At 42.4% G+C, this 27,145-nt stretch overlaps 1 protein-coding gene and 1 long non-coding RNA gene across 2 annotated transcripts in view; one reads left to right on the top strand and one right to left on the bottom strand.

Moving 5' to 3' along the window:
• Window positions 1-27,145, top strand: part of LOC147840462 (uncharacterized) — a 266,074-nt gene that overhangs the window by 19,760 nt on the left and 219,169 nt on the right. The gene's annotated exons all lie outside the window — the stretch shown is intronic.
• myom3 (myomesin 3) overlaps window positions 1-27,145 on the bottom strand; it is a 125,771-nt gene that overhangs the window by 15,457 nt on the left and 83,169 nt on the right. The window contains exons 20-28 of the mRNA XM_087287992.1: window positions 26,547-26,728; window positions 22,803-22,917; window positions 21,875-22,031; window positions 17,984-18,090; window positions 14,670-14,714; window positions 5,985-6,124; window positions 5,084-5,228; window positions 1,652-1,711; window positions 1,472-1,539 (exon numbers count right to left, since the gene is read on the bottom strand). Of these exons, the coding sequence (XP_087144118.1) occupies window positions 1,472-1,539; window positions 1,652-1,711; window positions 5,084-5,228; window positions 5,985-6,124; window positions 14,670-14,714; window positions 17,984-18,090; window positions 21,875-22,031; window positions 22,803-22,917; window positions 26,547-26,728 (1,019 nt within the window). The remainder of the gene's footprint in view (window positions 1-1,471; window positions 1,540-1,651; window positions 1,712-5,083; window positions 5,229-5,984; window positions 6,125-14,669; window positions 14,715-17,983; window positions 18,091-21,874; window positions 22,032-22,802; window positions 22,918-26,546; window positions 26,729-27,145) is intronic.

Here is a 27,145-nt window from a genome sequence, read left to right as displayed (position 1 = left end):
TCATCAAGCATCTCCCGCTGGATCTAATCTCACTATATTTATTAAACGGGATATTTCATTTATCTTGTTGTCTTTATCTAACGACATATTCCCTGACTTTGGTCAGTGGAATCTATTACTTGTTCTCAGGTAACGTGTTTTGGCTGAGCGCAAAGAGAAGTTAATGATTAATGTAAGCACGTACATTCTGTATATTGACTGATCGCCTTTATTTCCTATAATGTATAAACTTATTGTATGTTATACTTTTAAAATGGCCATTATCGATTCTTAAAACTGATACTCAACAAAAGAGAGGCTGTGTTTCGTATTTTCACTGAAATTGAAAGGAGGCTGTTGTTATCGGCTCCGTTTTGTTATAAATATCCACACAGTGAAAATGACGCTCATCTTATGCAGCACGACGCCTCAACATTTCTGCTGTCTAAGTTGCTAATATTAAAATGAAAATAGGCAGTTCCTTAAATCATGTTTACATTTTATTGTTGAGAAAGTGAAACAACGAAGCCAGGGTGATGTGAATGAAGTTATAAAGTACACTGTTCCCTTTGAAGATTTACCCGTGTCCTCGGTATAATCTGCTTTTCCATATCAAACTGAGAAGAAGAGACTGCAGCCTTGATCAAACTTGCGAAGTCTGAACTTACACGGAGATAAAGCAGGTCGCACACCAGAAGCGACGCTCGGCGGCGCGGCGCGCCACGCAGCGCCATGTATTTTAGAATTCTAATCATAGGTTTCTATCAGGATACACACACCGGCGGCTGTCGGCGGCGCCCGGCGACGGCTCAGGACGCAGTTCATTTTTCAGCCGCGCCACAGAGCGCCATCTGATTAGTTTCATGTTAAATATCATTCGAATGTGCGCGTCTGGTGTGCGATACTTTAATCTGTCATGTACGCGCCGTGTCGCGGCGCCGAGCGGCGCTTCTGGTGTGCGACCTGCTTTAGAGTTTTCCAGCTCTTTTCATCCCCGCTTCTAGCAGCACACTCCATTTCCGCATTACTGGATCTGTAGCAACAACAGACCGCAAGGGATGATGGTCAAGCATGGGCTGATGGCAATTGTAGTTTTCGTTACCTTCCGTTCGCTTCATTCGCCTGAGCAAATTTTCTCAGAAGACCTATAGTTTTACCGAGTCATGCGACTTCGGTAATATCGAAAAAAATTAATATTGCGGTATGACGGTATTTACAATACCGTTACATCCCTAGAAGTTACTATCATTACTTTACTTGAAGGGACAATCGGTCCTCACAACAAACTACACACATTCTACACAATCATTTAATATTATTTAAAAATACTCATGAGCTCAAGTGTAAAATATACAAATTGACACTTTTTTATTAGCAAGGACAAGTAAAATGTCCTTAGTAGTGAGCCGTTTTCATATTTCATTATTTAGGTAAGGACAATAGAGTCCTCACAGGTATAGATAAACCAGTACACACACAAACACATCATTACCTTGCACTTCATGATCATATCACAGTCTGAGGTCACAGTCCATGACAGAAACTCCTCAAAATGTGGACCTTAGAAAGAGAAAATCCTCATTGATTCAGAAAGATGACAGTAGTGTGAGACGCTGATCTGCTGATCTCTGCATGTGTGTGTGTGTGTGTGTGTGTGTGTGTGTTCACTCACCTGACTTTCTCTTCCAGTTCTTTCTGTTGGCCTGAGACCTGGCCAGTGTCTCCTTAAACTCTGAGAAACAACCAGAGAGAGGAATAAAGATTAAATCTGGGGACAAATACAATGTATAATCATATTATTCATACTGGAAATGAACAATGTGTCAGTAAAAGGAATAATAAATATTTAAAAGTTCATTATGTAGGGTGTCATGGTGGCTCAGTGGTTAGCAATGTTGCCTCACAGCAAAAAAGTCACTGGTTTGAATCCCGGCCGGGCCAGTTGAAATTTCTGTGTGGAGTTTGCATGTTCTCCCTGATGTGTTGGTGTGGGCTTCCTCCGGTTTCTCCCCAAACACATGCACTATAGGGGAATTAAACAAACTAAGTTGGCTGTAGTGTATGAGTTTGTGTGTGAATGAGTGTGTATGGCTGTTTTTCAGTACTGGTTTGCTGGAAGGGAATTCACTGTGTAAAACATATGGCGGAATAGTTGGCGGTTCATTCCACTGTGGCGACCTCTGATAAGTCAGACACCAAGCTGAAGGAAAATGAATGAAGTTCATTTTGTTTTCATTCATATCAATCATGATATAAACTGACTTAATATCCTTAATATCTTTTTCTATTTTTATATGGACGTTTTTAAAAAAACATGTAAACAACTGCAACTACAAAAACCACAACAACAACTTGTACAAAAACATTTCCTAAAATTAACCTTCCTGAAGTTTGTCATTAGGATAAATCTGAGAATACAGAAACAAAACCCAAATAATTACATAAAGTTTTATAAACATTCTTTAAACTACTGATGACATTTCCTCAAATTAAAACGTTATTAAAATAAAATGTAAAGAAATATTTAAAGATTTTTTTTTTTTAAAGTTACTAAATTGACAATGGTCAAAATAACTACAATACTCATATATTCTATATTTCAAGTGGTTTTATACTTTTTTTGCCTTTTGCCTTTTTAATTATTACAATATATTATAGTAAGTATGTGAGTAATGTGTATTTATATAGTGCATTTATTGTCTATATAGACCCAAAGTGCTTCACAATCATGAGGGGGGGTCTCTCCACACCACCAGTGTATGGCATCCACTTGGATGATGCGGCGGCAGCCACAGGACAACGGCGCCAGTGCGCTCACCACACACCAGCCATTAGGGGAGTGAAGTGACAGTGATAGACTCAATACAGTATATGGGGATGATTAGGAGGTCATGATGGGTAAGGGAAAATGAAGAGAATTGGGCCAGGACACCGGGGTTACACCCCTGCTCTTTACGAGTAGTGACATGGAATTTTTAATGATCACAGAAAGTCAGGACCTCGGTTTAACATCTCATCCAAAAGATGGATATAATATAATAATTATTGTAATTTGATTATTACAATCTATTATATATATATATATATATATATATATATATATATATATATATATATATATATATATATATATATATATATATATATATATATATATATATATTTATTACAATTTATTATGATATAGCTGTTTTGTGTGTAACGTCATTTATTCCCATGATTCAAAGCTGAATTACTCCCAGTCTTCATCATCACATGATCCCTCAGAAATCATTATAATATGATCATTTAATGCTGAAGAAACATTTCTGCTTATTATCTTCACTTTATATTGTTTGTTAACCAGAAGTTGCTGAGACATTTTTTTTTCAGTGTGTATTTTCAACTGTAACCGAATATTGAGTAGGGGGAGGGGCTTTCTTTTGCACATCATTCTCTCATAGGTGTGGCTAAGAACATTGTGTTTGAAGCGTCAAACGAACATCCGCAGAAAAAAAGCCAATCCAAAGGCAGAAGCAGATGCTCACACTGAAGATTACCACAATTAATAAAACAAATCAAGATGTTTTCCACTCATCACTTCAAATAGTTAATTTATTTATCCCTATTGATCAAATTCACGACCCTTTCTTTATGTTGGTGCTGTTTTTGCCCTATTGACTTGCATTATAATCACATTTTTTGATTGCAAAGCCATCACAGCATATACTCATGCATTCTTGACTGCTGCTGGCTTTCCTACTCCATATAAAAGTCAGAAACTAAACTTGTTTTGCAATGTAACTAATGGTCAGGAGCAAAATGTACAAATTTTACCTCTTCCCAACAGGAAAAACCACCAACAATCAAGAACACATGATTATATGCCGTCATTGCTTTGCAATAAAAAAAGTGATTTTGATGAAAGTCAATGGGGCAAAAACAGACACCCAGTGGCGTAGCGCAAAATGCGGAGGCCCCCCTGCAGGGATCGCTGACGGGGCCCCATGATGAAGGGGGGGGGGGGGGGGGGGGGTTGGATACGTCATACGTCAATTTGCATATCACTGACGTCATCACGTTCTACCGTTTCTGTTTACCAGCCTATGGTTAATAAAGGGGTATTTATAATTGCACTACACTTTATATAAGCATGTTTATTTAACTAAATGTATTGCTGTTTGAATACAGTATATCATTATAGATGTGTAACGTTAGTGAATGTGCAGTAATCTCTCATATGAAATAAACTCAGACAAGTTCAGAAACTGTCACTAAAATATCTGTGATTGTGAACAAGAAAAGAATAAACGGTCCAAGTAAATTGTTAAAATAAAGGAGAAGCAGATCGGTTTGACTGTACAAGGGAAATACCTTCACACTGCCTGTGCTAAATCATTTGTCGTCGGTACGCAGAGGGGTGATCTGCCCTCGGGCTGCAGGTGGGAGAGGCTGCTGTAGAGGACTGACTGGGCCGCCAGTCAGTGCTGTGAGGTGGGGGAGGGGCCGGCGGCATAACACGCAGCTCGTTGAGAAGAGTAGAGACGGTACGGTATGGAAAAATGACAGTCTAAAAAAATCTCCAATAACACACAAAAAAGTCGCTAGATTTGTCGCTAGGGGGGTCTGAAAAGTAGCTAAATCTAGTGACAAAGTCGCTAAGTTGGCAACATTGGCGGCAAGCAATCAGAATGAAGTAGTCCACCGCTTGAGAGGTGTTCAGAGAACACAGACGTGTGAACTTTGGTTCCGACCACAGTTGTTCCCAACAGTTTATTGAAAATCGCGACGACGCGGGGCCCCCTAATCACGCGGGGCCCCCCCGCGGTGCGTGCCCTGCGGGCCCGTCCGCTACGCCACTGCAGACACCAACATAACCAAAGGGGAGTACATTTGCCCAGAGTGTGTTGTTAAGTTTAGTTTTTAAGCCTAAAATATGTGTCAAGATAAGATTTGTCACCAAAAAATCATTCCATTTACTGAAACACAGTGAAAGTTGTGGCAAAATTAAGCCTCAAAATCAGCCCAGAGTGGATGAAAACATCCCCAACAGCACACAAGGTTTAAATCAGATTTCCCTCTAGAGCAGCTCTGTAGATGAGTGTAATGAAGCGTCATAACATACTCTTATCCACAAACACGAGTGTGAACTGGTTTTTGGCGCGTCCGTCTTTGAGCTGCGCGGTGTACGAGCCCTCGTCCTCTTCTGAGATCTGCTCAATCAGGATCTCCACCAAACCCTGCGCCTTGTCAAAGTTGATCTTGCGAGTCTGCGACACATGTACAGATGAAGTCAGAACTATTCGCCCTCCTGTACATTTTTTTTTCTTTTACAATTATTTCCTAAATGATGTTTAACAGAGCGAGGAATTTTTCACAGTATTTCATGTAATATTTTTTCTTCTGGAGAAAGTCTTATTGGTTTGATTTCAGCTAGGATAAAAGCAGTTTTACATTTTTTCACCTCAATATTATTAGCCCCCTTAAGCAATATTTGATTTGGATTGTCTACAGAACAAACCCCTGTCAGGGGACAAAGGTGTCCAAACTAACCGTATTGATTTTGTTAGCTCACATGCATGTCATTAAGAAATAACAAATAGTTTGCCCTTGTAATCTATAATTGAAATCTGAAAATGCATTTCCTGTTTGTTTTCAGTTAAACTCTCAGATTAGGTCTGTCTAAGGGCATTGGGCGTGGCTAACATACCTAACCACACCCCTTCAGCTGTCTGTTTAGACAACAAACAGAAATGGTGAGCAGGAGGAGTCTGTTAGGTTGTAATAACTCTCCCCAAACCCTTTCCCCATCTTTCTGAATTAAACGCCTACTTTACTACATCCAATCAGCTTGCAGTAGGAAAATCAAGCCACACCCACTGTTTCCTCATTTAATATTCTGTTTCTCAAGGAACTGCATCACAATATGAAATATAAATGGTTGCAGCCTGGATGCAGACTTTAAGGACTTTCATGCAAGCAAGCTCTGGCCCTTAGGCACAATAGCAGAAGTGTGTGAAAGTCACCGGTGTGCTGGAGATCTCTCTGTCATTCAGGATGAGCCGAAGCACCGCAGCACTGCTAAGAGCTTCAGTCTGCAGCCACAGACGCACCGATCCCTGCTCCGACACCTCCACCTGCCAGCCCTCAGAGCGCAAACCGATCACTGACACACACGAACACACGACACAACAGTGAGGAATATCTGATGATGACTAGCTGTTCAATGGGCTTTATGCATAGCTAGTGTTTTCAGCCGACGATAAACTTCTGGTGAAAGGTTTATGTGAGTATTTTTACTTTCATAAGGTTCCTTTTACAGCATGGATGCTGTAATGTAATTAAAATATAATCAGTTAAACAGACTTAAGTGTTCAATTATTTGTTGAAGCATTAAATGAGAGGAAAGACCGTTTAAACACAAGTGTTGTCAGAATCAGCAGGCGAGAACTCAAAAGCAAAAACTCACTGAAAATACTGTGGTGAAATAAAATGTCATGCTTTGAAAAATGTGAACAGTCTGAGAACCACTTTTTAAAATATATCTATCAGTCAGTGATTCACAATGCTTTGTGCTTTCATTTTATTTAGGCATGAAAACACTTTGAAATAAATATAAAAACGTTCGAGGTTACAGAAGTAACCCTTCGTTCCCCAAGGAGGGGAACGGAAGTGCCATAGAGTGGATTGATTGAATCCACGAAATGGGAGGATTCGGTTCAGAAGCCGCTTGTCTGAAAGAGTATTGAACGGGCCAATGAATGCAATGAATTGGCAGCGTAAGCTTGCACAGGTGTACTTCATTGCCAATTATCCCAGCATATAAGCACACCTGGAGCGAGCAGACGCCATCCTTTTAAGCTGAAGAGACCTTCAAACAGCTAAGGGACAGTCATTATGGCGACGGAGTATGGCACTTCCGTTCCCCTCCTCGGGGAACGAAGGGTTACTTCTGTAACCTCGAACGTTCCCCTTCGGTTGGGGAACTTCAGTGCCATAGAGTGGATTGATTGAATCCACGAAATGGGAGAAGTATGGAAAGCGCCATAATGACTGCACCTTACCAACGCCCCCGATGAGGGGATTGTCAAGCAAGCGTGACGCACCCACATCATGGGAGGCTCAGTCCTCCAACGTGTCCCTGGCCCTAATTTATCCTACTTCAACAGACGTTTTACGGATTTAGATATATTTTTGGGAAGTCGTGAGCATCTAGATAATTCTAGGAAAATACGACAGTACGTTGGGAAGCGTGCAATCCCGATAGGGAGGACGCTGCGGAGGCCATACGTTACCCAAGGGAGGATAGATGGCAGAATTTACATATGGACTAGCCCTAAAAAGGGGGAGTACGCATAGTAAAAGAGTGGTTAGCGGGGAGGGAAGGCACGGGTCCGCCCAGGGGGGGGACTTAACCGTGGCGGAATAAGCATATGGGATCGCCTAGTGGGGATCACGCATAGCAGGCACCTGTACCCAAAACGCGGGCTGACCAGCGGGCAGACCTACAACGTAGCGGGCCAGCAAGTGACTCCTCCGCTGAGTCAGTGCTGGGGGCCACGGAGGAATCTGCAGGGCTCACCTGATGGGGAACTTTACTGACAGATAAAAAGGCGCACGTATCTCCGTGTTAGGGAAAATGGCGCAGCAAGCGTGTTTCAACACCCTACCGAATTGTTTCCTCAATCACCAAGGGTTACCTAATACCCTTGAGGAAACCGGCTCCACTCGCAGATTGTAAAACCTTGCAAATGTGTTGGGTGTCACCCAGCCCGCAGCTCTACAGATGTCTGTTAGAGGGGCGCCGCGTGCGCGCGCTCGAGATGATGCGAAGCTCCGAGTGGAGTGCGCACGCGCTCTCGGGGACGCGGCTCATCTCGGCTCTGATAGTGAAAGAAAGGCATCCACAATCTAGTGGGAACTTATTTTCGGTACGGCACTTCCCTGCTGCCGACCGCTATAACAGACGAAGAGCTGCTCAGATGATCTAAACTCTGAGTGCGGTCCGGATAATACGCAAAACGCGAACTGGACAATAAAGAAGGGCTGGGTCTGCCTCCTCCGAGGGCAGCGCTTGCAGGCTCACTACCTCGTATTAAAACGGAGTGGTAGGAACCTTGGGCACATATCGCGGGCGGGGTCTCAGGACGTGAGAGAAAGCCAGCCCAATTACAGGCACGAGTCACTGACCGAAAAATGCCTCCGGGTCCCCGACCCTCTAATCGATATCAACGCGACCAGCAGAGCTGTCTTCAGGGACAGAAAGATACTGAGTCGAGGATCGAAGGGATCTGATGCGGCTTGTGTAGCGAGGGCGAGATCCTAAGAGGGCATGAGAGGGGGCGGGGTGGATTAATTTGCTTAACGCCCCTGAGGAACCGGATGATAAGGTTATGCGTTCCCACGGTGCTGCCAGCCACCGTGTTATGAGAGCGGAGATGGCAGCCACGTAACCTTGAGTGTGGAGGGCGACAGCCTGCTCTCCAACTTCTCTCGGCGTAAAGAAAGCACAACGCTGATCTGGCAAATTACGGGGGTCTTCTCAGCGAGAGACACACCATTCAGTGAATAGACTCCACGTCAGGGCATAGGCGCGCTCGGGGAGGGGGCTCTAGCCCGGGTGACGGTATTAGCCACCGCAATCGGAGGTTACCTAAGTCTTCCTCGCGTCTAAAAATCTCCAAAGATCGGCGAGGGTGCCAGGTGGTACCCTGTCCCTGAGAGAGTAGGTGCTCTCTCGAAGGGACTGCCAGGGGAGGGCTATCGCGAGGGAGAGCTCTGACATCCAGGTCCGGTTGAGCCAGAGGGGCGCAACCAGCAACCTGTTCCTCGTCCTCCCTGACCTTGCACAGTAACTGCGCGAGCAGGCTCACTGGGGGAAACGCGTATTTGCGCGTGCCCGGAGGCCAGCTGTAAGCCAGTGCATCCGTGCCGAGAGCACTCGCTCAGGGAAAGAACAACTGGCAATGAGCGATCTCGGGGGAAGCAACAGATCGATCTGGGCTTCCCCGAATCGCGCCCATATCAGCTGAACAGACTCGGGGTGGAGTCTCCATTCTCCAGGACGCAAGGCTGCCGTGAGAGCGCATCGGCTGCACGGTTGAGCTTGCCTGAATATGAATGGCGTGCAGCGATTTCAGCCGCAGATGACTCCAGAGGAGCAGACGGCGGGCGAGCTGAGACATGCGGCGAGAGCGCATACCCCCTATACGGCTGATATACGCCACCGCCGCCGTACTGTCCGTCCTGACCAGCACGTGTTGCCGCTCCAGCACCGGAAAAAAACGGTGGAGAGCGAGGAACACTGCCAACAGCTCCAGGCGATATGCCAATGCAACTGGGTACCTTTCCACAGGTCCGCAGCCGCATGCCCGCAACGCACAGCCCCCCAGCCCGTGTTGGAAGCGTCTGCTGAAACGACAACAAGACTGGACGCCTGTTCTAGAGACACCCAGGCCTGTAGGAATGAGGGGTCGCTCCAAGGGCTGAGGGCGCGGCGACACAGCGCAGTAACAGAGACTCGGTGTGCGCGCGCGTGCCATGCGCGTCTGGGGACTCGATCGTGAAGCCAGTGCTGAAGTGGTCTCATATAGAATAATCCGAGCGGCATGAAGCGGCTGCGGATGCCATATGCCCCAGGAGCCTCTGAAATAGTTTCAGTGGGACCACTATTTTACTGTCGAGCTCTCTCAGACAGTACAGCATCAGCTGAGCGCGCTCTCCGGAGAGGCGCGCTGCCATGGTGACCGAGTCCAGCTCCAGCCCGAGAGAAGAGATCCTTTGCACGGGGGCGAGTTTGCTCTTTTCTCGGTTGACCTGAAACCCCCACAGGTGGAAGTGCCAGAGCACTTTGTCTCTGTGCATAATCAATTGCTCCGAGAGAGGGCAAAAATCAGCCAGTCGTAAAGAAATCGAGTATGCAGATGCCCGCGAGCCGAAGGGGCGCTGAGGCACCCTCCGCGGGCTTGGTGAGGACCCGCGGAGACAGAGAGAGCCCGAAGGGGAGGGCTTTGTATTGCCAAGCTCGACCTTCAAACGCAAACCGCAGAAACTGACGGTGGCGAGGAAGAGTGGAGACATGGAAATACGCGTCCATCAGGTCTAATGCTGCAGACCAACCCAGAGGACGAACGCACCGGAGGATGCGCTTCTGCGTGAGCATTCTGAACGGCAGCTTGTGCAGGCAGCGCAAAACGCGCAGATCTAGGATTGGCCGTGACCCACCGCTCTTTTTGGGCACGATGAAGTGTGGGCTGTAAAACCCGCTCTCCATCTCGGCTGGAGGGAGCGGCTCGATTGCATCCTTCGCCAGGAGGACAGCAATCTCCTCTCGCAAGACAGGGGTGGACAGGGGGCTGACCCTGGTGAATACACACCCGCGACTTGGGGGGCCGTTTTGCGAACTGAATCGCATAGCCGAGTCTGATTGTGCGTATGAGCCACCGCGAAGAGCTGGCCCGCGCTAACCAGGCAGGCAGAGCTCCCGCTAATGGACTCATCGCTACAATCGCTGACGTACCAGCAGTGGGGCAGCGCGGAGTGGGTGTGCTGATCCGGGAAGCTCGCGGGTCCCACGGAAAAGCTGGAGGTGAGATATTTGCTCTCACTCCGAACCCGAGCTCCGGAGGGGAGGCTCGAGGGGTGGGAGAAAGGAGACCGTCCTCCCAGCGCTCGTGAGCCACTGGCGAAACGCACCGAATCTGCAAGCTAGAAAGCATAGCGTCCCAGACTGGCAGATTTCGAGCTGTCACATCTGGGGAAGTGAAAAGTGCCCTTTCATAATGTTTTCATGGCAGTAAACAGTGCCGTTGGAAATGGGGCCCCGCCCTCCAGCGAGGAAAGAGCAAGTTCCCTCTTCTCCAGATGGCCTGTCCCAGGGACGCTTCGCGGTCCGTTGCCAGACTTAGCGGCGTTCTGGGCAGGGGGGCTGCCTGCTTCCGAGGTGCCCGACGCGCTCGCTTCGCCAGAGGCGTGTGCGGGGGCGGAGCAGCTCTCGTAGGCGGGCGCCTTCGGCGAGGAGCAGGTATGAATGGCACGGCGGGCGGAGCGGGCTACGGACCGCCGATAAGACATCACCCACCAACTGCTCTCTCACCGCCTTGAATTCCTGGGTGAATTCACAGACGGTGTCGCCGAACATGGCTTGGGATATGGGGAAAGTCAAGAAAGCGGACTTTGTCGACTTCGCGCATATCAGCCAGGGGTGGCGCTCCTGGATCACTAATGTGGACATCGTCCTCCCCAACGCACACGCAGCGGACTCAGTAGTCCGAAGAGCTAAGTCGGCGGCGGTGCGAAGCTCGTAAGCCTGGGTTGGACCCACCCTCGTGCAGCTCGGCCAGCGCCGGCACTAGGTAGCGCTGGTAGGTGGCTATCGCATGCAAGGCGGAAGCAGCATGGCCCGCAGCTATGTAAGCTCTAGCTCCGAGGGAGGTAGATAACTTACAGGCTTTGGATGGGAGACGAGGCGGACCCCGCCAAGAAGAGGCGCCGCGCGGATTTACCGCCATCGCGCACTGAACCTGAGGAATCGCCACATACCCCCTGGCTGTTCCACCGTCAAGAGTGGTTAGGGTGGAGGGACACGCAGCACGAGCAGAAAAAAGTGCTTTACAAGACCGCGTGAGCCTACTGTGCACCTCCGGGAAGAAGGGAACGCCCCTCTAGTCGGTCCGGCCGCGGAGCTGGGGGATAAACCATCTCCAACCCACGGCCGAAGCAGCCCGGGAAAGCACGGCTAACATGTCCGAAGGGGGCGAGCGGGTCTGAATCATCATCGGACAATGAAAGCCCACCCTCCGATGCCGCAGTGGACGTCTGGTCTTCGGTGTCATCGGGCGTAAGGGCTACCATCTGTTAGACGGATCGCTTCCCCCGCCCGAAGCTTGGATGGAGCGCTTAGAGGAGCGGGAGGTCCGCGGGCCCGTGGGCGACAGATTATCTCTCGCTGAGACCCTCAGATCTGCCCGAGTGCCCGCTGCAGAGCAGGGGACAACTGGGGTGGTTCGCCCTTTTGCAAAGGCTAGCCGCGATCTTTACTGCGCAACAGTCATGGCATTGCAATGACGACATGAACTGCCCGCGAGCAGCGCATTAACATGCTGGACCCCCCAGACATGCAACGCAGTACTCGTGCCCATCATCCGAGGACAGGAAACCACCGCATCCAGAAACGCACAGTCGGAGCGCCGTCCTGAAAAGGACGTGCTGCACGACTGTGTTGCTCTTTCTGTGAAGTTTGCAACTTTATACGCACCGCTCTGGAGGACCGGACCCAAAGAACGCCAGGCAAGGGAGAAACCCAGCTCGACCGTCTGCCGCTGCGTGTACACACTCTGGACCGGGAGAATGCTCTCGTTCGCTCAGAATCGCTGGTCACAGCAGGAGGAACCCTCATCGACTCGATCAGAAAGTCTCTGAAGCGAAAAGGATGGCGTCTGCTCGCTCCAGGTGTGCTTATATGCTGGGATAATTGGCAATGAAGTACACCTGTGCAAGCTTACGCTGCCAATTCATTGCATTCATTGGCCCGTTCAATACTCTTTCAGACAAGCGGCTTCTGAACCGAATCCTCCCATTTCGTGGATTCAATCAATCCATTCTATGGCACTGAAGTTCCCCAACCGAAGGGGAACGGCGGGATTCCCTTCCTTTCCATTACAGGTGCCATCTCTCCTCCTATGCAATCCTCAGCACAGTCAGTTCATATAGTTAGCGGTGCGTGACTGTCAGATGCGCTCCATCGTGATAAACAGATGCTGTATCCCAAGCGGATTCTGTACACATGTTTGAAGCGGAGCGAAAGTGGACACTCTGGGTTTTGGGTGCGTGTTTGAACAGACATATAAACTTAATAACAATAATAACAACAACAATAATACTAATAATAATAATTAAAGCTGCAAGCATCGATGAAAGGGACCTCGCACCCGGGCTCACTGCCGCCCGGTGGCCTCAGGATGACAGGGAACAGAGGACAGTAATAATTTAAGCTGATATATATAAAGAACCTGAGAAAATAACAGATTTCTGATACCAAACTTCCTCCTGTCAGCAGGTGGCGCTATAACTGTGACTCATTATCGGCATGTAAATGTCTTCAGAAGAGGAATCTTATTGAACGTGAATTTTCAGGCTGATTGGACATTGTTTGGGTGAGTTATAAGTAATTTCTTGTTGTCAGCAGGTGGCGCTATAACTGTAACTGAATATTGGCACGTAAACGTGTTCAGGTTCATATTACGAAACTTTCTGTTTCGTGGCGAACTCGAAGTTTCAGAGGCCACCACAAACACCTCCTTCGGTGAAAAATCTAGATTGAACATGTGAATATATAGATTGAATATAAATATATAGCTTGAGGTTTCAGATAACACCACCCAAAATTTGTGGGAGGAGTTCGTTACAATGTAAAACATGTCATTTCCTGTTGCCAGCAAATGGCGCTATAACTGTAACTGTATATTGGCATGTAAACGTGTTCAGATCAGGACTCTTATAAAATGTGTACATTTTCAGGCAGATTGGATAATGCATGCCTGAGGTGTAATAACATTGTTTCGTGGCGAATCGTCAAAGTTTGCGAGGCCGCCACAGACATGCCTTTTGGCGAAAACTCTAGATCTTCACAATTTAACATCGCCAAGGCCTTTAGATGACAAAACCCAATTTTGGTGTTGATAATAATAATAGTCATTTAATAAAGTTAAAATACAACACCTGGAAATGGCAAAAACGCCAGTTTTTCGGAGCAAGAAGTCCTGCTAAAAAATCTGACTTCCTGTTGGGTTTAAGATTTTGCCCCAAGGTACTTTTTTTCGTAGGTTTTGGCATTTTTAAGGTGTTTGCCAATTTTCGTACGTGTGCGTGACTTGTAGCTCGGGGCCAGTCCATCAAATGTGCATAGGTGGTGCTGTCAAGTCATTTGCCACGCCCACTTCCAAAACATTGAACAAACGTAAATTTTTGCCACTTCTAGGGGGTGTGCAAAGTTTTGTGATATGTTGGGCATGTTAAGACTCTCAAAATTGCAATTCATTCCGCGGAACAAGCAGAATAATAATGATAAACAGAGCAATTCCAATAGCGCCTATGCACCGTGCTCGGTCCCTAATAATGAAATTTTTTTTTAATGCTTCAACTAAATGATTGCTTAAGTCTATTTATTGCAACACTGCAACATCCTCGCTGTAAAAGGAACCTTATAAAATTGAATAAAGTCACATCAACCTTTTACCAGAAGTTTATCGTTGGCTGAAAACACTAACTGTGCATATAGACCAATGAAGATCACTGATTTTTTTTTTTTTTTTAAGAAATCAGATTTTACACTTGCCGATTCTGTAATGGAAAGACAGTTCACTGAAAGCGATTGGGCTCGCTGAATTTTTAGATTAATAATGCACTTTTAATGCAATATTTTCTATAGAATGTTGAATGAATGAATAATTCCTTCATGCTGTCCCAACACTAATTCATTTTGTGAAACCCAGCATTTTTTACAGTGAATACCACAGTGATGGTGCTGAAAATTAGCTTAACATCACAGGAATGTTATATGATATATTTAAATGGAGCACACTTATTTTTAATTAAAATAACATTTCACAATTTTACAGCTTGGTTTGCAGTATTTGTGATCCTTCTTACAGACCCCAAACTCATGCTTTAGCTTCCCTGAACAGTTTCTGACATGCATGTGATTGACTTACAGGGGTTTCTGATGTGCCAGCTGAGTTCTGTCAGCCTCTCCAGATCTAAAAATAAAAACAGCACAAATGCAAAGTCAAACTCAATCTCTTGTGTCTGTCTACACCATCAAGATGCTGTCAGAGCGCTCTGACGTCTTTGCAAATAAGATTTTAACTTAATCCTGCTGCATTTGACACCCTAGAAAATTTATTTTTGGTTCAACAACATCTGTGTTAGATCCTACACCGAACATATTATTAAAACAAGTGTTCTTAGAAGCTGCAAGAGAAACATTTTGAACTCATCCCTACGTTTAGGTTATGTGCCTAAAACCTTTAAACTAGCTGTCATTAAGACTCTTTTTTTGTTTGATTTATTTACCATTTATACATTTTAAAAACATATCAAACAACCCTTATAGGAATAATATAAGAAAAAAATATATAAATACAAAAAATAATAAAAAAATGAAAATAATAATACAATAAAATAAAACCCAATTACACATATAATGCAGGGGAGATGTCTACATTTATACAACAGTTCTGTCTGGTTGTTGAATCTGATTGGCTGATAGCTGTTCTGTATTTTGCCAGTAACATCACACAAAGGCCTCTTCACCCATCACCTTTGTGTATTACTCCGCCCACATACAGACAGCAACAAGCAGAGAGACACTACAGTTTGACAAATATTACTGCTGTTAGACAGCAAAATGTATATTTGAGGCTTTTTTAGTCGAGAATGTAATTGTTTAGATTGCAACTATGCAGTTTATTTGTAAGAATAGTGCCTATTTTAAAGTATTTACAATTTCAGAGAGCTCGTCGGCGGCCAATAGCCTGTCAAAGTATATTAGACCAAAGACGGTTGACGTTTTCTATCCACAAGATGGCGACAGAACGGCATAATAAGCCCTTACGCTTAGAAAATTTAACAGTCTGATTTCTAACTACAGCTGATCAAATCATTATTAAACTGGTAAGCATACCAGCAAACACTCCCGTTTTTCATGGGAGTATCCCGTATTTCAGACTAATCTCTCGCAACCATCTCGTTTTTTATTTCTTCCGTGATTTCACCCAACCCCCTCTTTGGTACAGTCTGTAAACACCCCCTGGTTGCCGACTTTGGTACAGTACCCGATCACAGCGGCTGCCCAAAACCCACTGCATCCTGTCCCGGTTCTCAACAGTGTTATTTAGTGTGCTTTCACGTCTATAGTTCACTTCATTTGGTCCGGACCAAGGGTAATAAATGATACATTGTTGCATCTTCTGCCGTCTTTGGGTGGTTTTCACACCACACTGTTGGCTTTGGTCCGAACCAGTTGAAAAGAACCAAAATGCAGACATCTGACAAAATCCAAATCTCTCATTGGCCAGATGTTGTTGAACATATTTCCTAAACTGCTTATTGATTGGTCAGAATTCACGTGCGGGAAAATGCCAATGAACTCCCGCAAGTAAACAAACCGGCAGACACAAAATGTCGCTTTTTACTATGGAGGGATGACTGCTCTGACTGATTGTATCCCTGCTTTAGACAAACTATACATTTTAAGAATGAAGCGTGGCTGCGGCTGGAAAACAGTGTTTTAATGCATCGCATGTCACTTCAGGAGGAGGCGTGAATAAATTTAGCTAAACTGCGACATGGTCATCTTGCGGAAATATTACCAACGGTTCATCTGGTAACGTTAATGTTTTTCTCTCTCTCTCTCTCTGTTGGTAAAGAGCTGTCAACAAATATTTTTCCTCCATATCCCATAATGCACAGCGCATCGGCCTACGGCAGCTGGATTAGTCCAAAAGGCGCAGTACTTTTTGCGGTTGGGTCTGTTGTAGTTCGGATCATATTCTCATCACAAACGAATTACTCGAGGGTTCGTTTGAAAGTGTACCGAGACCACCTCTTCAAGCAGGTCTCAGTACGCTTATTTGGTCCACTTTTGGTGCGCACTCGAGTACGACTGCTGCATTCACACCTGCCCAAACCAACCGCACCAAGAAGGAAAACGATTTCTAGTGTGATTCAACCCAACTAAATAAGGCAGGTGTGAAAGCACCCTTAGAGACCTCACCACCGAACACCCCCCACCCCCCAGCCTCCTGAGTTTTCAGAGGCATATTGGCAGGTATGCTGGTAAGTGACATTCTAAGTCGATCTCTCTCTCTTTTGTATGTTGTAGTGCTGTATTTATACAGATTTGCTCGCATATCAGGAATGTGTGTTGTGTAAGCAGATTGAAATAAGCAAAGTCCACACGTGTTTAGCGTTTTTCCTAATCGCAAACACAACAGCAGTCTGGTAGTGATTGCGTTGTTTTTTCCGGGGTTGATTATTGTGAAATCCCGATTGCAACAGAGAAATACTGTAGACTGTAAAACTGTAAGAAGATATCTCTGTAGATGGATGGCATTTCATGTCACGTTCAGCCTTATAATCCTAAAGTGTTAACAAAATCAGCTGTTTGGTCATCAATTTAGACATTACGCTAGAGAGTCATTCAAACAGTAGCTCTAAAGTGAAGTTGGTGAAATAGTAACAGCTATTCTGCTGTTCTGGCGTCAGCTGCGGATGTGAATGAATGGCAGAAGACAGTAGTTCCTAATACAAAAGGGGTTTTTAGACTCTCCGTGTTTGATTTTCTTATTTATGTACGCGATTGTGCCGTCAAACTGTTGTATAAACGCAATATCACACTTGTAGCAGCGTATACCGCCATATTGCACAGCTACTCGTGTGATATTGCTCATTTATGCAACAATCTCAATGTTACAATTCCAGTAATACAAGATTACAAACTGATGTATTATTATCAGGAGCTAGCAAGGGTGACGAGTTTAGATCCAGCTGGAAAGTTTTAACATAAGAAAAAAGGCCTTCCAAATTTCAAGTCATGTGGAAAAACGGTATTCAAGTCGCAATAAATATCGCAAACATCGATTTTTATATTGTGCAACCTTAAAAGACATCGTTAAAAAGCTAGTTTCTATTGTTATGCCGATGATACACAACTCTCTTCATCAATTTTTAAGCTGCTCTGACACAATCTACAATGTGAAAAGCGCTATAGAAATAAAGACTGAAATGAATTTACACCTGCAATATATCCGTCACACTTTGTGCAGGGTGAAAATACACACATCTTGTTCAACACGGTTCAGGGCAAAGTGGCTGGATGAAACATTAATCAGCGGGCGGATGATGATAAAACAGTGAGGTCGCAGTGAGAAAAGACGAGTTGTGCATCAAGATTTCATGCAGAGCAGATGCACAAGGTCTTCTGCTGGTGATGATGCATTATGCAGAGCTAGAAATGAACGTCTACCATCTGCAGTGAAGGTGAAACTGGAGGAGACGTCAGGGTTTCCACTCAGCTCCGCTGTGTACAGGCCTAAATCCTGCTCTGCCGCTGCTGTGAAGGTGAGAACAGACCTGGGAGAAACCAGAATCAGCTTTATTATAATAACACTTGCTTATTAGCATGCTTATTATTAAGATATTGCCTGTTTTTTAGTACGTATATATTACATATCCAGCACAATCTTATTCTACATCCCTAAACCCAACTACTAGCTTAATAACTATTAATAAATCAGTAAATTAGGAGTTTATCAGTGGTGTAGTCCTAAAAAAAAGGTGGTGTACTATTACCCGTCCAATCCCAATTTTAAAAGTAGGCAAAGAAACGACGAAAGACTATGTTTCTTTGATTCATTGGCTATATATATATATATATATATATATATATATATATATATATATATATATATATATATATATATATATATATATATATATACACTAAACATCAGCTACCTGTAACTATTGACTTCCACAGAAGAAAAAACTAAAGCTATTATTTTTTTGGGTGAACTATCCATTTAAAAATATTAAAACAAATTTATTCTTTTTAATCCCAATTCAATTATCTGATTATATTGAGCTGTGTTTAAATGTATATGAGCCAAATTAAATATATATATAATAATATGCAGATATTCCAATAGTTTATCGATAAACACACCTTGTGCTCACAGCTGTGGTTTGCTGACTAAGGCCGTACTCACTAGAGATGCGCGGATGGGCTATTATTTCATCCGCAACCGCATCACAAAACTCATCATCCGTCCGCCATCCATCCGCACTAACATTTTCGACCAAATTTTAAAACCGCACCCGCCCGCCATCTGCTGACTGAGCTCTTTATTTGAATGGCTTATTCCTTTTTATTATTAAAGGAATGTTTCTTTATTGATTATTAGAAAATAGAGAATGACTTTAATGACATGCAGTTAATTCAAACGTGCAAGTCAATGCAGCATTAACTGACGCTTTGAAGTGACGCTAAACAATACGAGGACGTGTCGTTTCACTTGATTCAATTCCTCGGTCCTTGAGTCTTTTCCTTGCGTCCTTCCCTCGCATCCTATAGGGGTGGAAAGACGAGGAAAGAAAGCAAGGAAAGGAAACGAGGATACACAAATAAGAAATGAGAAGCACGCCTATAAAGCTCTCAGAATATCAGCAGTGAACTCCGTCTCCAATTGGCGCACAGGGACAAAAATAAATAAATAGCCTAAATTAAACGCACTGTACTGTATAATTTTTTTACTATTATAGTAGCCTAATAGAAAACGCATTTTGACACATCATTTCAACATTCAGACGAGAGCGCATGGCTTCAATGCGCCCTGCTGCGCTGAAGGAGCGCTCGCTCGCAGCACTTGTTGCTGGAATGCATAGAATTCTCTTGGCAAGGAGCTGTAGTCGTGGGAATGACTGGCCTTGTTTCTCCTAAAAGGAAAGTAGATTTTCCTCTGCTGATCCGTCTATACAGAAGTTTGTAAAGGAATACTTCTGTACTTCATCCAGAATTAGTGTATCCGATTCCTCCTCTCATTCTGTGAAGTCAGTCCTAGGCTTTTTCGTTGGTGCGCCAGCTATGTGTACAAAAACAGTACAACCGCCCACCACCCGCCCGAATATAATTAAAATTTAATTTTTCGTTACGTCATCCGCCCGATCCGCGGTTTATCTGCAGATTCCGCGGCTGTAACCGCCATCCGCGCAACTCTAGTACTTACACTAGGTACAGTTGTCTCGAACCAGGCCAAAGCACGCTTGTCCCCCCTCCCGTCTCCCCCGACGGCCCGCGCTCACACCACAAATGGGCCTCGGCACGCTTACGTTATCGCTGCTGCGCTGTTCAGTGAGAAGCGCTCTCTCACTCAGCAGCACAGTGGAGATTTCTCTAGTTATATCATTTCAGTCGTTTGATATGCAGTCAAATATTTCGCCAAACAGTCCTTAGGGATGCGGGGACACGCAGTCAGATAATTCGCCGAACAGATCCGCCACTTTTGGCGCTCATAAACAATCATAAAGCTCTCGTGCTGCAGGAATGAGGAGGTCTGCTGAAGGCGCGCAGCTGACGTGCAGTGAGGGGTTTGCGTCTTTAATAAACTACGGCAGTTTGCGTTTACTGAAGAGTAAGAATGATTAATAAATCCATATCAAACAGTCCCTTAAAAGTCACGTCTCGCTTTCAGTTTTGGGCCCAAGTGAACCGCGCTCAGGCCCACCTCTTCCAACCGGGCCAGGGCTGGCTAAGTGAACCGTGCTTGAGCCCGATTCAGCGCACTCACACTTCTCAAACGATCCGGGAAACGGGCCTGGGCACGGTACGGATGGCATAGTGTGAGTAGGCCCTATATGAAAAACAAGTTGAAAACAGAGGAGTGGAAGTCTGCTGCCGTTTTTAAATAAAAAATTTAAAGAGGACTGAGGCGGTCATTTGGGGATGTACAGTGCATGACAAAATGTTTTAGGGGGGCCGAATGGAAATATAGAAGTGCTAAAAGGACACCCCCTGCTGTTTTTTAATTTTACTTGAAAGTTTCAGCGAGACATCATTCAGTTGATTTGTTGTGATCTTTGAAAAACTCTCAGGAAATGTTCTCACAGCTGCTGCAGTCGTCAGGGTGCGGGGAATGGCGCAAATTAAACAAATGCACCAGTTGCAACAAATTAAGATGCGAGTTTAAAAAATACATTTGTTAGACAGTTAAAGGAGACGCAAACACACATAAATTAGGGAAGTCTAATCACCAAAACAAGTGAGTATACCAAGGGTATACGCAATTATTGATCCTCAGAAGTGGTAATACCCAAAAAGCTTGTGGAAAAAAGTAGGCATACTGAGTATACGTGCGTATAGCAAGGACTACACCAGTTTTTTGAGCTAGTTACTGGTTTGTTAATAGTGTGAATTGTACCTTAACATAAAGTGTGACCAAAAATATATATGCCTCCAAAACAAATGACTAACAAAGTTCTCATATCGTGAAATGTTAGCTAAAGAGCTGTTTTTCTGCTTAGTTATCATTTATATAATAATGATTACAGACTGTATACTAACGTTTTGCTTTGTGCCTGTACAAATCTTTTATAAATAAAATATGATAATAAAAAAGTCTAATGTAGGGTCGATTTAGGTTGACATAAAGGTGATGTTTTGGTTGTAAACAAAAGTGTATTTCATTATTATTCTGTATGTTTAAAACCAGCAGACTATACTACGCATTTCACATGTCATGTACTTACTGTTATTCTAGTATCTGCTTAATAATAATAATAATAATAATAATAATAATAATAATAATAATAATAAATAACTAATAATAATCATTCATTAATTTTTTTTCTTGTCGGCTTAGTACCTTTATTAATCTGGGGTCGCCACAGCGGAATGAACCGCCAACTTATCCAGCACATTTTTACGCAGCGGATGCCCTTCCAGCCGCAACCCATCTCTGGGAAAAGAATAATACAAAAAAGAGTGACACGGTGGCTAAGTGGTTAACACTGTTGTCTCACAGCAAGAAGGTCGCTGGTTCGAGTCCCAACTGGGGTCAGTTGGCCTTTCTGTGTGGAGTTTGCATGTTCTCCCCATGTTGGCGTGGGTTTCCTCCGGGTGCTTCGGTTTCCCCCACAGTCCAAACACATGCGCTATGGGTGAATTGATTAACTAAATTGGCCGTAGTGAGTGTCTGTGTGTGTGTGAATAAGTGTGTATGGGTGTTTCCCAGAACTGGGTTGCGGAAAACATATGCAAAACATATGCTGGAATAGTTGGCGGTTCATTCCGCTGTGGCGACCGCTGACTAAAAAAGGGACTAAGCCGATTGAAAATGAATGAATGACAATAAAAGAAGACCTGTTGTTTTTGTTCTCCAGTCGGGCTCGTCCGGCATCAATGGCTTTTCCATAGTTTTTATTCCACCTAAAGACTCCTTCATCAGTGCCATCAGGAGCTTCAAAACTCAGAAATATGAAGCCGTCATTATCAACCCCGATCTCCATCTCTTTGGTTCCTGTTGGCAGACATGTGCTGTACTGTAAAAAAAAAATCTTCCTGCATTTGGATTACATTAACTTTTCCAGTCATCTCAACTTAAATCAGTCAAACTACCTTATATATTATGTTAAACCATGTATAGCTTAAAAAAAGGTTATTGAAACCTGATTAATGTATTAAATTAAGTTAAAGGTGACCTATTATGCCCCTTTTTACAAGATGTAAAATGCGTCTATGATGTGCCTAAAGTGTGTGTGTGTGAAGTTTCAGCTCAAAATATTACACACATAATGTTTTATAACTTTTTGAAACTTGACCCTTTTAGGCTTGATGCGGTATTGGTGACTGTCACTTTAAATTCAAATGAGGTTGTGCTTTCTTCAAAAGAGGGTGGAGCTACAAATGCCTATGTTTCAGCATAGTGGCAGATTCAAAAACAGCACTGATGTCCTATGCTAATGAGAGAGAGATGGGCACTAGTGGGCGGGGCTTTCCCCCTCTGATGACACGTACAAAGGGGGAATGTCAATCAAAGTGTTTCTGCAGACTGATTTAATCAAGTGTGATCATAAACAACAGAATTAATTAATTGTTGACCATTAGAAGCTGGTTATGTTCATAGACTGTCACCACACAACTGTGTTTAAACCCCTTATAAAAGTGATTTCTGCATAATAGGTGCCCTTTAAAGTAACATAAAAACATTTATTTTGATATAATGTTTTAACAATGTAAAGTAAAAACAGTTGTCTGTAAACGAAGAGTGTAATCATCATGCAGATCTGACCTGTTTTAGTGTGTGCTCTGACAGGCTCAGACGGGACCGAGCACATGCCGACTCCAGCATCATTAACAGCACACACACGCAGACGGTACGTCTGACCCGCGCGCAGATCACACACCTGACCATCAGTCACACAAGAACAGCTCAGTCATCATTCAAAGCTTTTTCTGGAACAGACGCAAATGTAACTATTACATGCTGAATTAATATTATTATTATTCATATTATTATTGTTTTGCAATCAAAATTCTTTGTTTTTCATGTGATTGTCAATTTAGAGATTCCGGGTTACTCGAATAATGTTTATTTTTTAGACTAATGGAAAGAATTTTAATGACATTTAAGAATGGAAAGATGTCAATTATATAAACTGTATCTATATTCTGATACACACGCACACACACACGCACACACACACACGCACACAGGCACACACGCACACACGCACACACGCACACACGCACACACACACACACACACACACACACACACACACACACACACACACACACACAGTTTTTTCCAATCTAATTGGACACTTATTGCATGCAACACACACAATATTGTTTTATTCTCATTAATACTTGAATTATTAACACCAAACTTTTCAGTTTTCCCTATTTATCATCTGACCACACACACGCCAAACTTTACAACTTTATTTCAGTCTATGTTTTGTTTAAACTTCCCACTTTTATTCCAGTCTTTATTCTGATTACATATGTCAAACTTTATGATTATATTGCACTCTATATTAAGATTACATAGATCAAACGATACAATTTATTTCCTGTCCATATTCTGATTACATATGTCAAACTTACATTTCTTCCCCATCTATAATCTGATTACACACCAAACAATAAGTTTTATTACAGCCTATATACTTAGTACATATGGCAAACAATACTATTTTATTTGCATCTATACTTTGATTATATTCAACTTTACAAACATTAGTTTATTTCTCCATCTATTTTTTACCATACCCTAACATACTTTATTCCAACAGGGGCGCCCCCAAGGGGTGGCCGTGTGTAAACTCTGGCCAACCCTGTGGCCACCCCAATATGAATTTGCTTCAGATATTATTAATTTAAATGTACTTACGTAAATTCACAATATTTCAATAAATAAATTAATAAATAGCAGCCACCTAATTATTGTTAATTGATTGGTGCCATAGCGGATTCACTGACCCTCCCCATCGTCGATGACAGCACGCAAACACCTTCAATAGACGGCAATGTCAGTTTAATATTTACCTTAAGGTACATCAATAGAAGAAGCTGCATTAATAATATTGTGGCTCAAAAAGGAATATGGATAAATTATATTATTAGGGTCTGTATAGTGTGTGTGTGTGTGTGTCTACAGTTATTATTGTGTTACTGTTGTATTTGTTTGTTTTATTAATTAATTAATTAATCTTCATTAATTTTAGACATGGCATATACTGTATGCTGTACAATAAAAGTATGTGAAAAAGAACTGAAAAGTTATTTATATATAAGGGTTTTTAAACTAAATATTGATTTTTATTTGACACATGCTGAATTATTTCAAGGAATAAATTGCAAAATTTCAAGAGTCATTAATTAAATGAATTAAAACCACATTATTTAATTTACCAGAAACAAAAATAGAATTACACTGAATTCATTATGTTTTACTCCAAGATTTGGTGTGGCATCTTCTGGCCACTCATAAGAACATTTTCTGGGGGCGCCACTGTATTCCAATCTATATTGTAGTTACAAACTCCAAACTTTACACTTTTATTCCAATCTATATTCTGATTACAAAGTCAAACTTTACAGTTTTATTGCAATCTTTATTAAGATTACATACATCAAATGATACAATTTTATTCCTGTCTATTTTCTGATTACATACTTAATTTTACATTTCCCCCCTCATTTATATGCTGATTATACACCAAATGTTACAGTTTTATTCCAATCTGATTAGGAATACATATGTCAAATGACATTTTCTGTTCCCTGTATACATTCTGATTACATAGCACAAACTTTACATTTTTAACCAATCTATAATCTGATTACACACCAAACTTTACACTTTTTTTCTAATCTATATTCAGATTACATAGTCTAACTTTATGGTATTATTACAATCTTTATTCTGATAACATACAACAAATATTGTTTTTATTACAATCTTTATTAATTTAATATTTAATTTATTAATATTATTATATATGTCAAATGATAATTTTTTCCCCTGTCTATATTCTGATTACAGACACCAAACTTAAAATTGTTCCCCATCTATAATCTGATTACACACCAAACTTTACACTTTTATTACAATCTATGTACTTATTACATACAGCAAACAATACCATTTTATTCCCATCTATAATTATTATTTTTTAATAATAATAATAATAATTAATTTTTATATAAATAATAATAATAATAATTCTAATCATTTTATTACCATCTATTTTATTCCCATCTGTAAAGTTGTACATAAAGTATAGATGGGAATAAAATGGTATTGTTTGCTGTATGTAAAGTTGTACTTTATGTACAACTTTACAAACATTTTTTTTTTTCCCCATCTATATTTTACCATACCCAAAGATATTTTGTTCTAATCTATATTGCGACTACAGTGCATACGCTAAACTATACAGTTTTATTCCAATCTATATTATCATTACACTCAATGGCCACTTAATTAGGCACACCTTAGTAGTACAGGGTTGGACCCCCTTTTGCGTTTAGAACTCCCTTAATCCTCATATTGGACGTGTTTTGTGTCCAGAGATGCTTTTCTGCAGACCTCGGTTTTAACGAGTGGTTATTTGAGTTACTGTTGCCTTTCTGTCAGCCGGAACCAGTCTGGCCATTCTCCTCTGACCTCTGGTATTGACAAGGCATTTGCGCCCACAGAACTGCCACTCAATGGATATTTCCTCTTTTTCGAAGCATTCTCTGTAAACCCTAGATATGGTCGTGCGTAAAAATCCCAGTAGATCAGCAGTTTCTGAAATACTCAGAGCAGCCCGTCTGGCACCAACAACCATGCCACGTTCAAAGTCACTTAAATCCTCTTTCTTCCACATTCTGATGCTCGGTGTGAACTGCAGCAGATCGTCTTCAACCATGTCTACATGCCTAAATAACTGCTGCCATGTGATTGGCTGATTAGAAATTTTTGTTAACAAGCAATTGGACAGGTGTACCTAATAAAGTGGCCAGTGAGTGTATAATCTGATTGCAGTTTACTCCTATCTATATAGTGATCACATGCGTCTTTAAAGTTTTTTTTTCTTCCAATTCAAATATTCTGACCACACTATACATTTTTACGTTTTTATTCCAATCTAAATTTGGATTAAATATGTCAAAAAGTTTGATTTTATTCCCATCTATATTACATTAATATGCAGCAAGTTTCACAGTCTTATTTCAATTAATATTCCCATTATATATGGCAAACCTTGCATTTTTCTGCAGTCTATATTCTGATAACATGTGCCAAAAGTAATTTAATTCCTGTCTTTATTCTGATTATGTTCATCAAACACACCAATTTTATTCTTAACTAATTCCTGTACTTGCAATGTAATGATTGTTTTTACGTAGTTTAAAATTGTATAAAGTTTCGTGTTGTGAAAATTAGACTAAAATTAAACAACAAAATTAGACTGCACATCAATTCATATGATTAAATTCTGAACTTTGCACAAGAAGGGAAAAACAGAACAAAACAGACCTTTAGGTGAGTTTCTGTCACCAGTTCTCTTGTCACGCGGGTCCAACCCTCAGACTCCGCCCCCTCACTGATCTCCACTATATAGCCAGTGATCTCTGATTGTCCCTTGTAAAGAGGCTCCGCCCACAGCAGCACCAGAGAGTCACGTCTCACTTCTCTGAACTCCAGATCATAAGGACAGCCTGCAAGATAGGATTATTTATATTCATACGTATATGATCATTCATATATGATATTATATGTAATTATTACACATTCATACTGATATCGAGCATCATTGTTTATTCATGTTGCTATATTTTCTGCAACTTTTTGTCAATACTTGTTATCGTGATTATTTATTTCTCTTATATTTACAGTTCTTTATTTGAGCTGTGCTTATCATCTAACACACATATACCCACATGAGAAAAAAATATAGTATTTTCAAGTAAATGCTATTGTTTTTAAACCATAGAATAGTAAAGTGCATTATACTGTATATATTATAGTATATACAAAACTGTTAATGAATGGAGTATAACTGCCTATAGTGATCTGATAAACTGTATTTAATACTGTAGTATACTTCAGTTTTACTACAGTGAACTGTGGTGTTT

Source organism: Danio rerio, chromosome 16 (assembly GCF_052040795.2).
Source record: "Danio rerio strain M-AB ecotype USA chromosome 16, GRCz13ab, whole genome shotgun sequence".
Taxonomy (NCBI): Eukaryota; Metazoa; Chordata; class Actinopteri; order Cypriniformes; family Danionidae; genus Danio; species Danio rerio.
The sequence above is the reverse complement of the archived record's forward strand: the minus strand, read 5'-3'. Positions and strand labels throughout refer to the sequence as shown.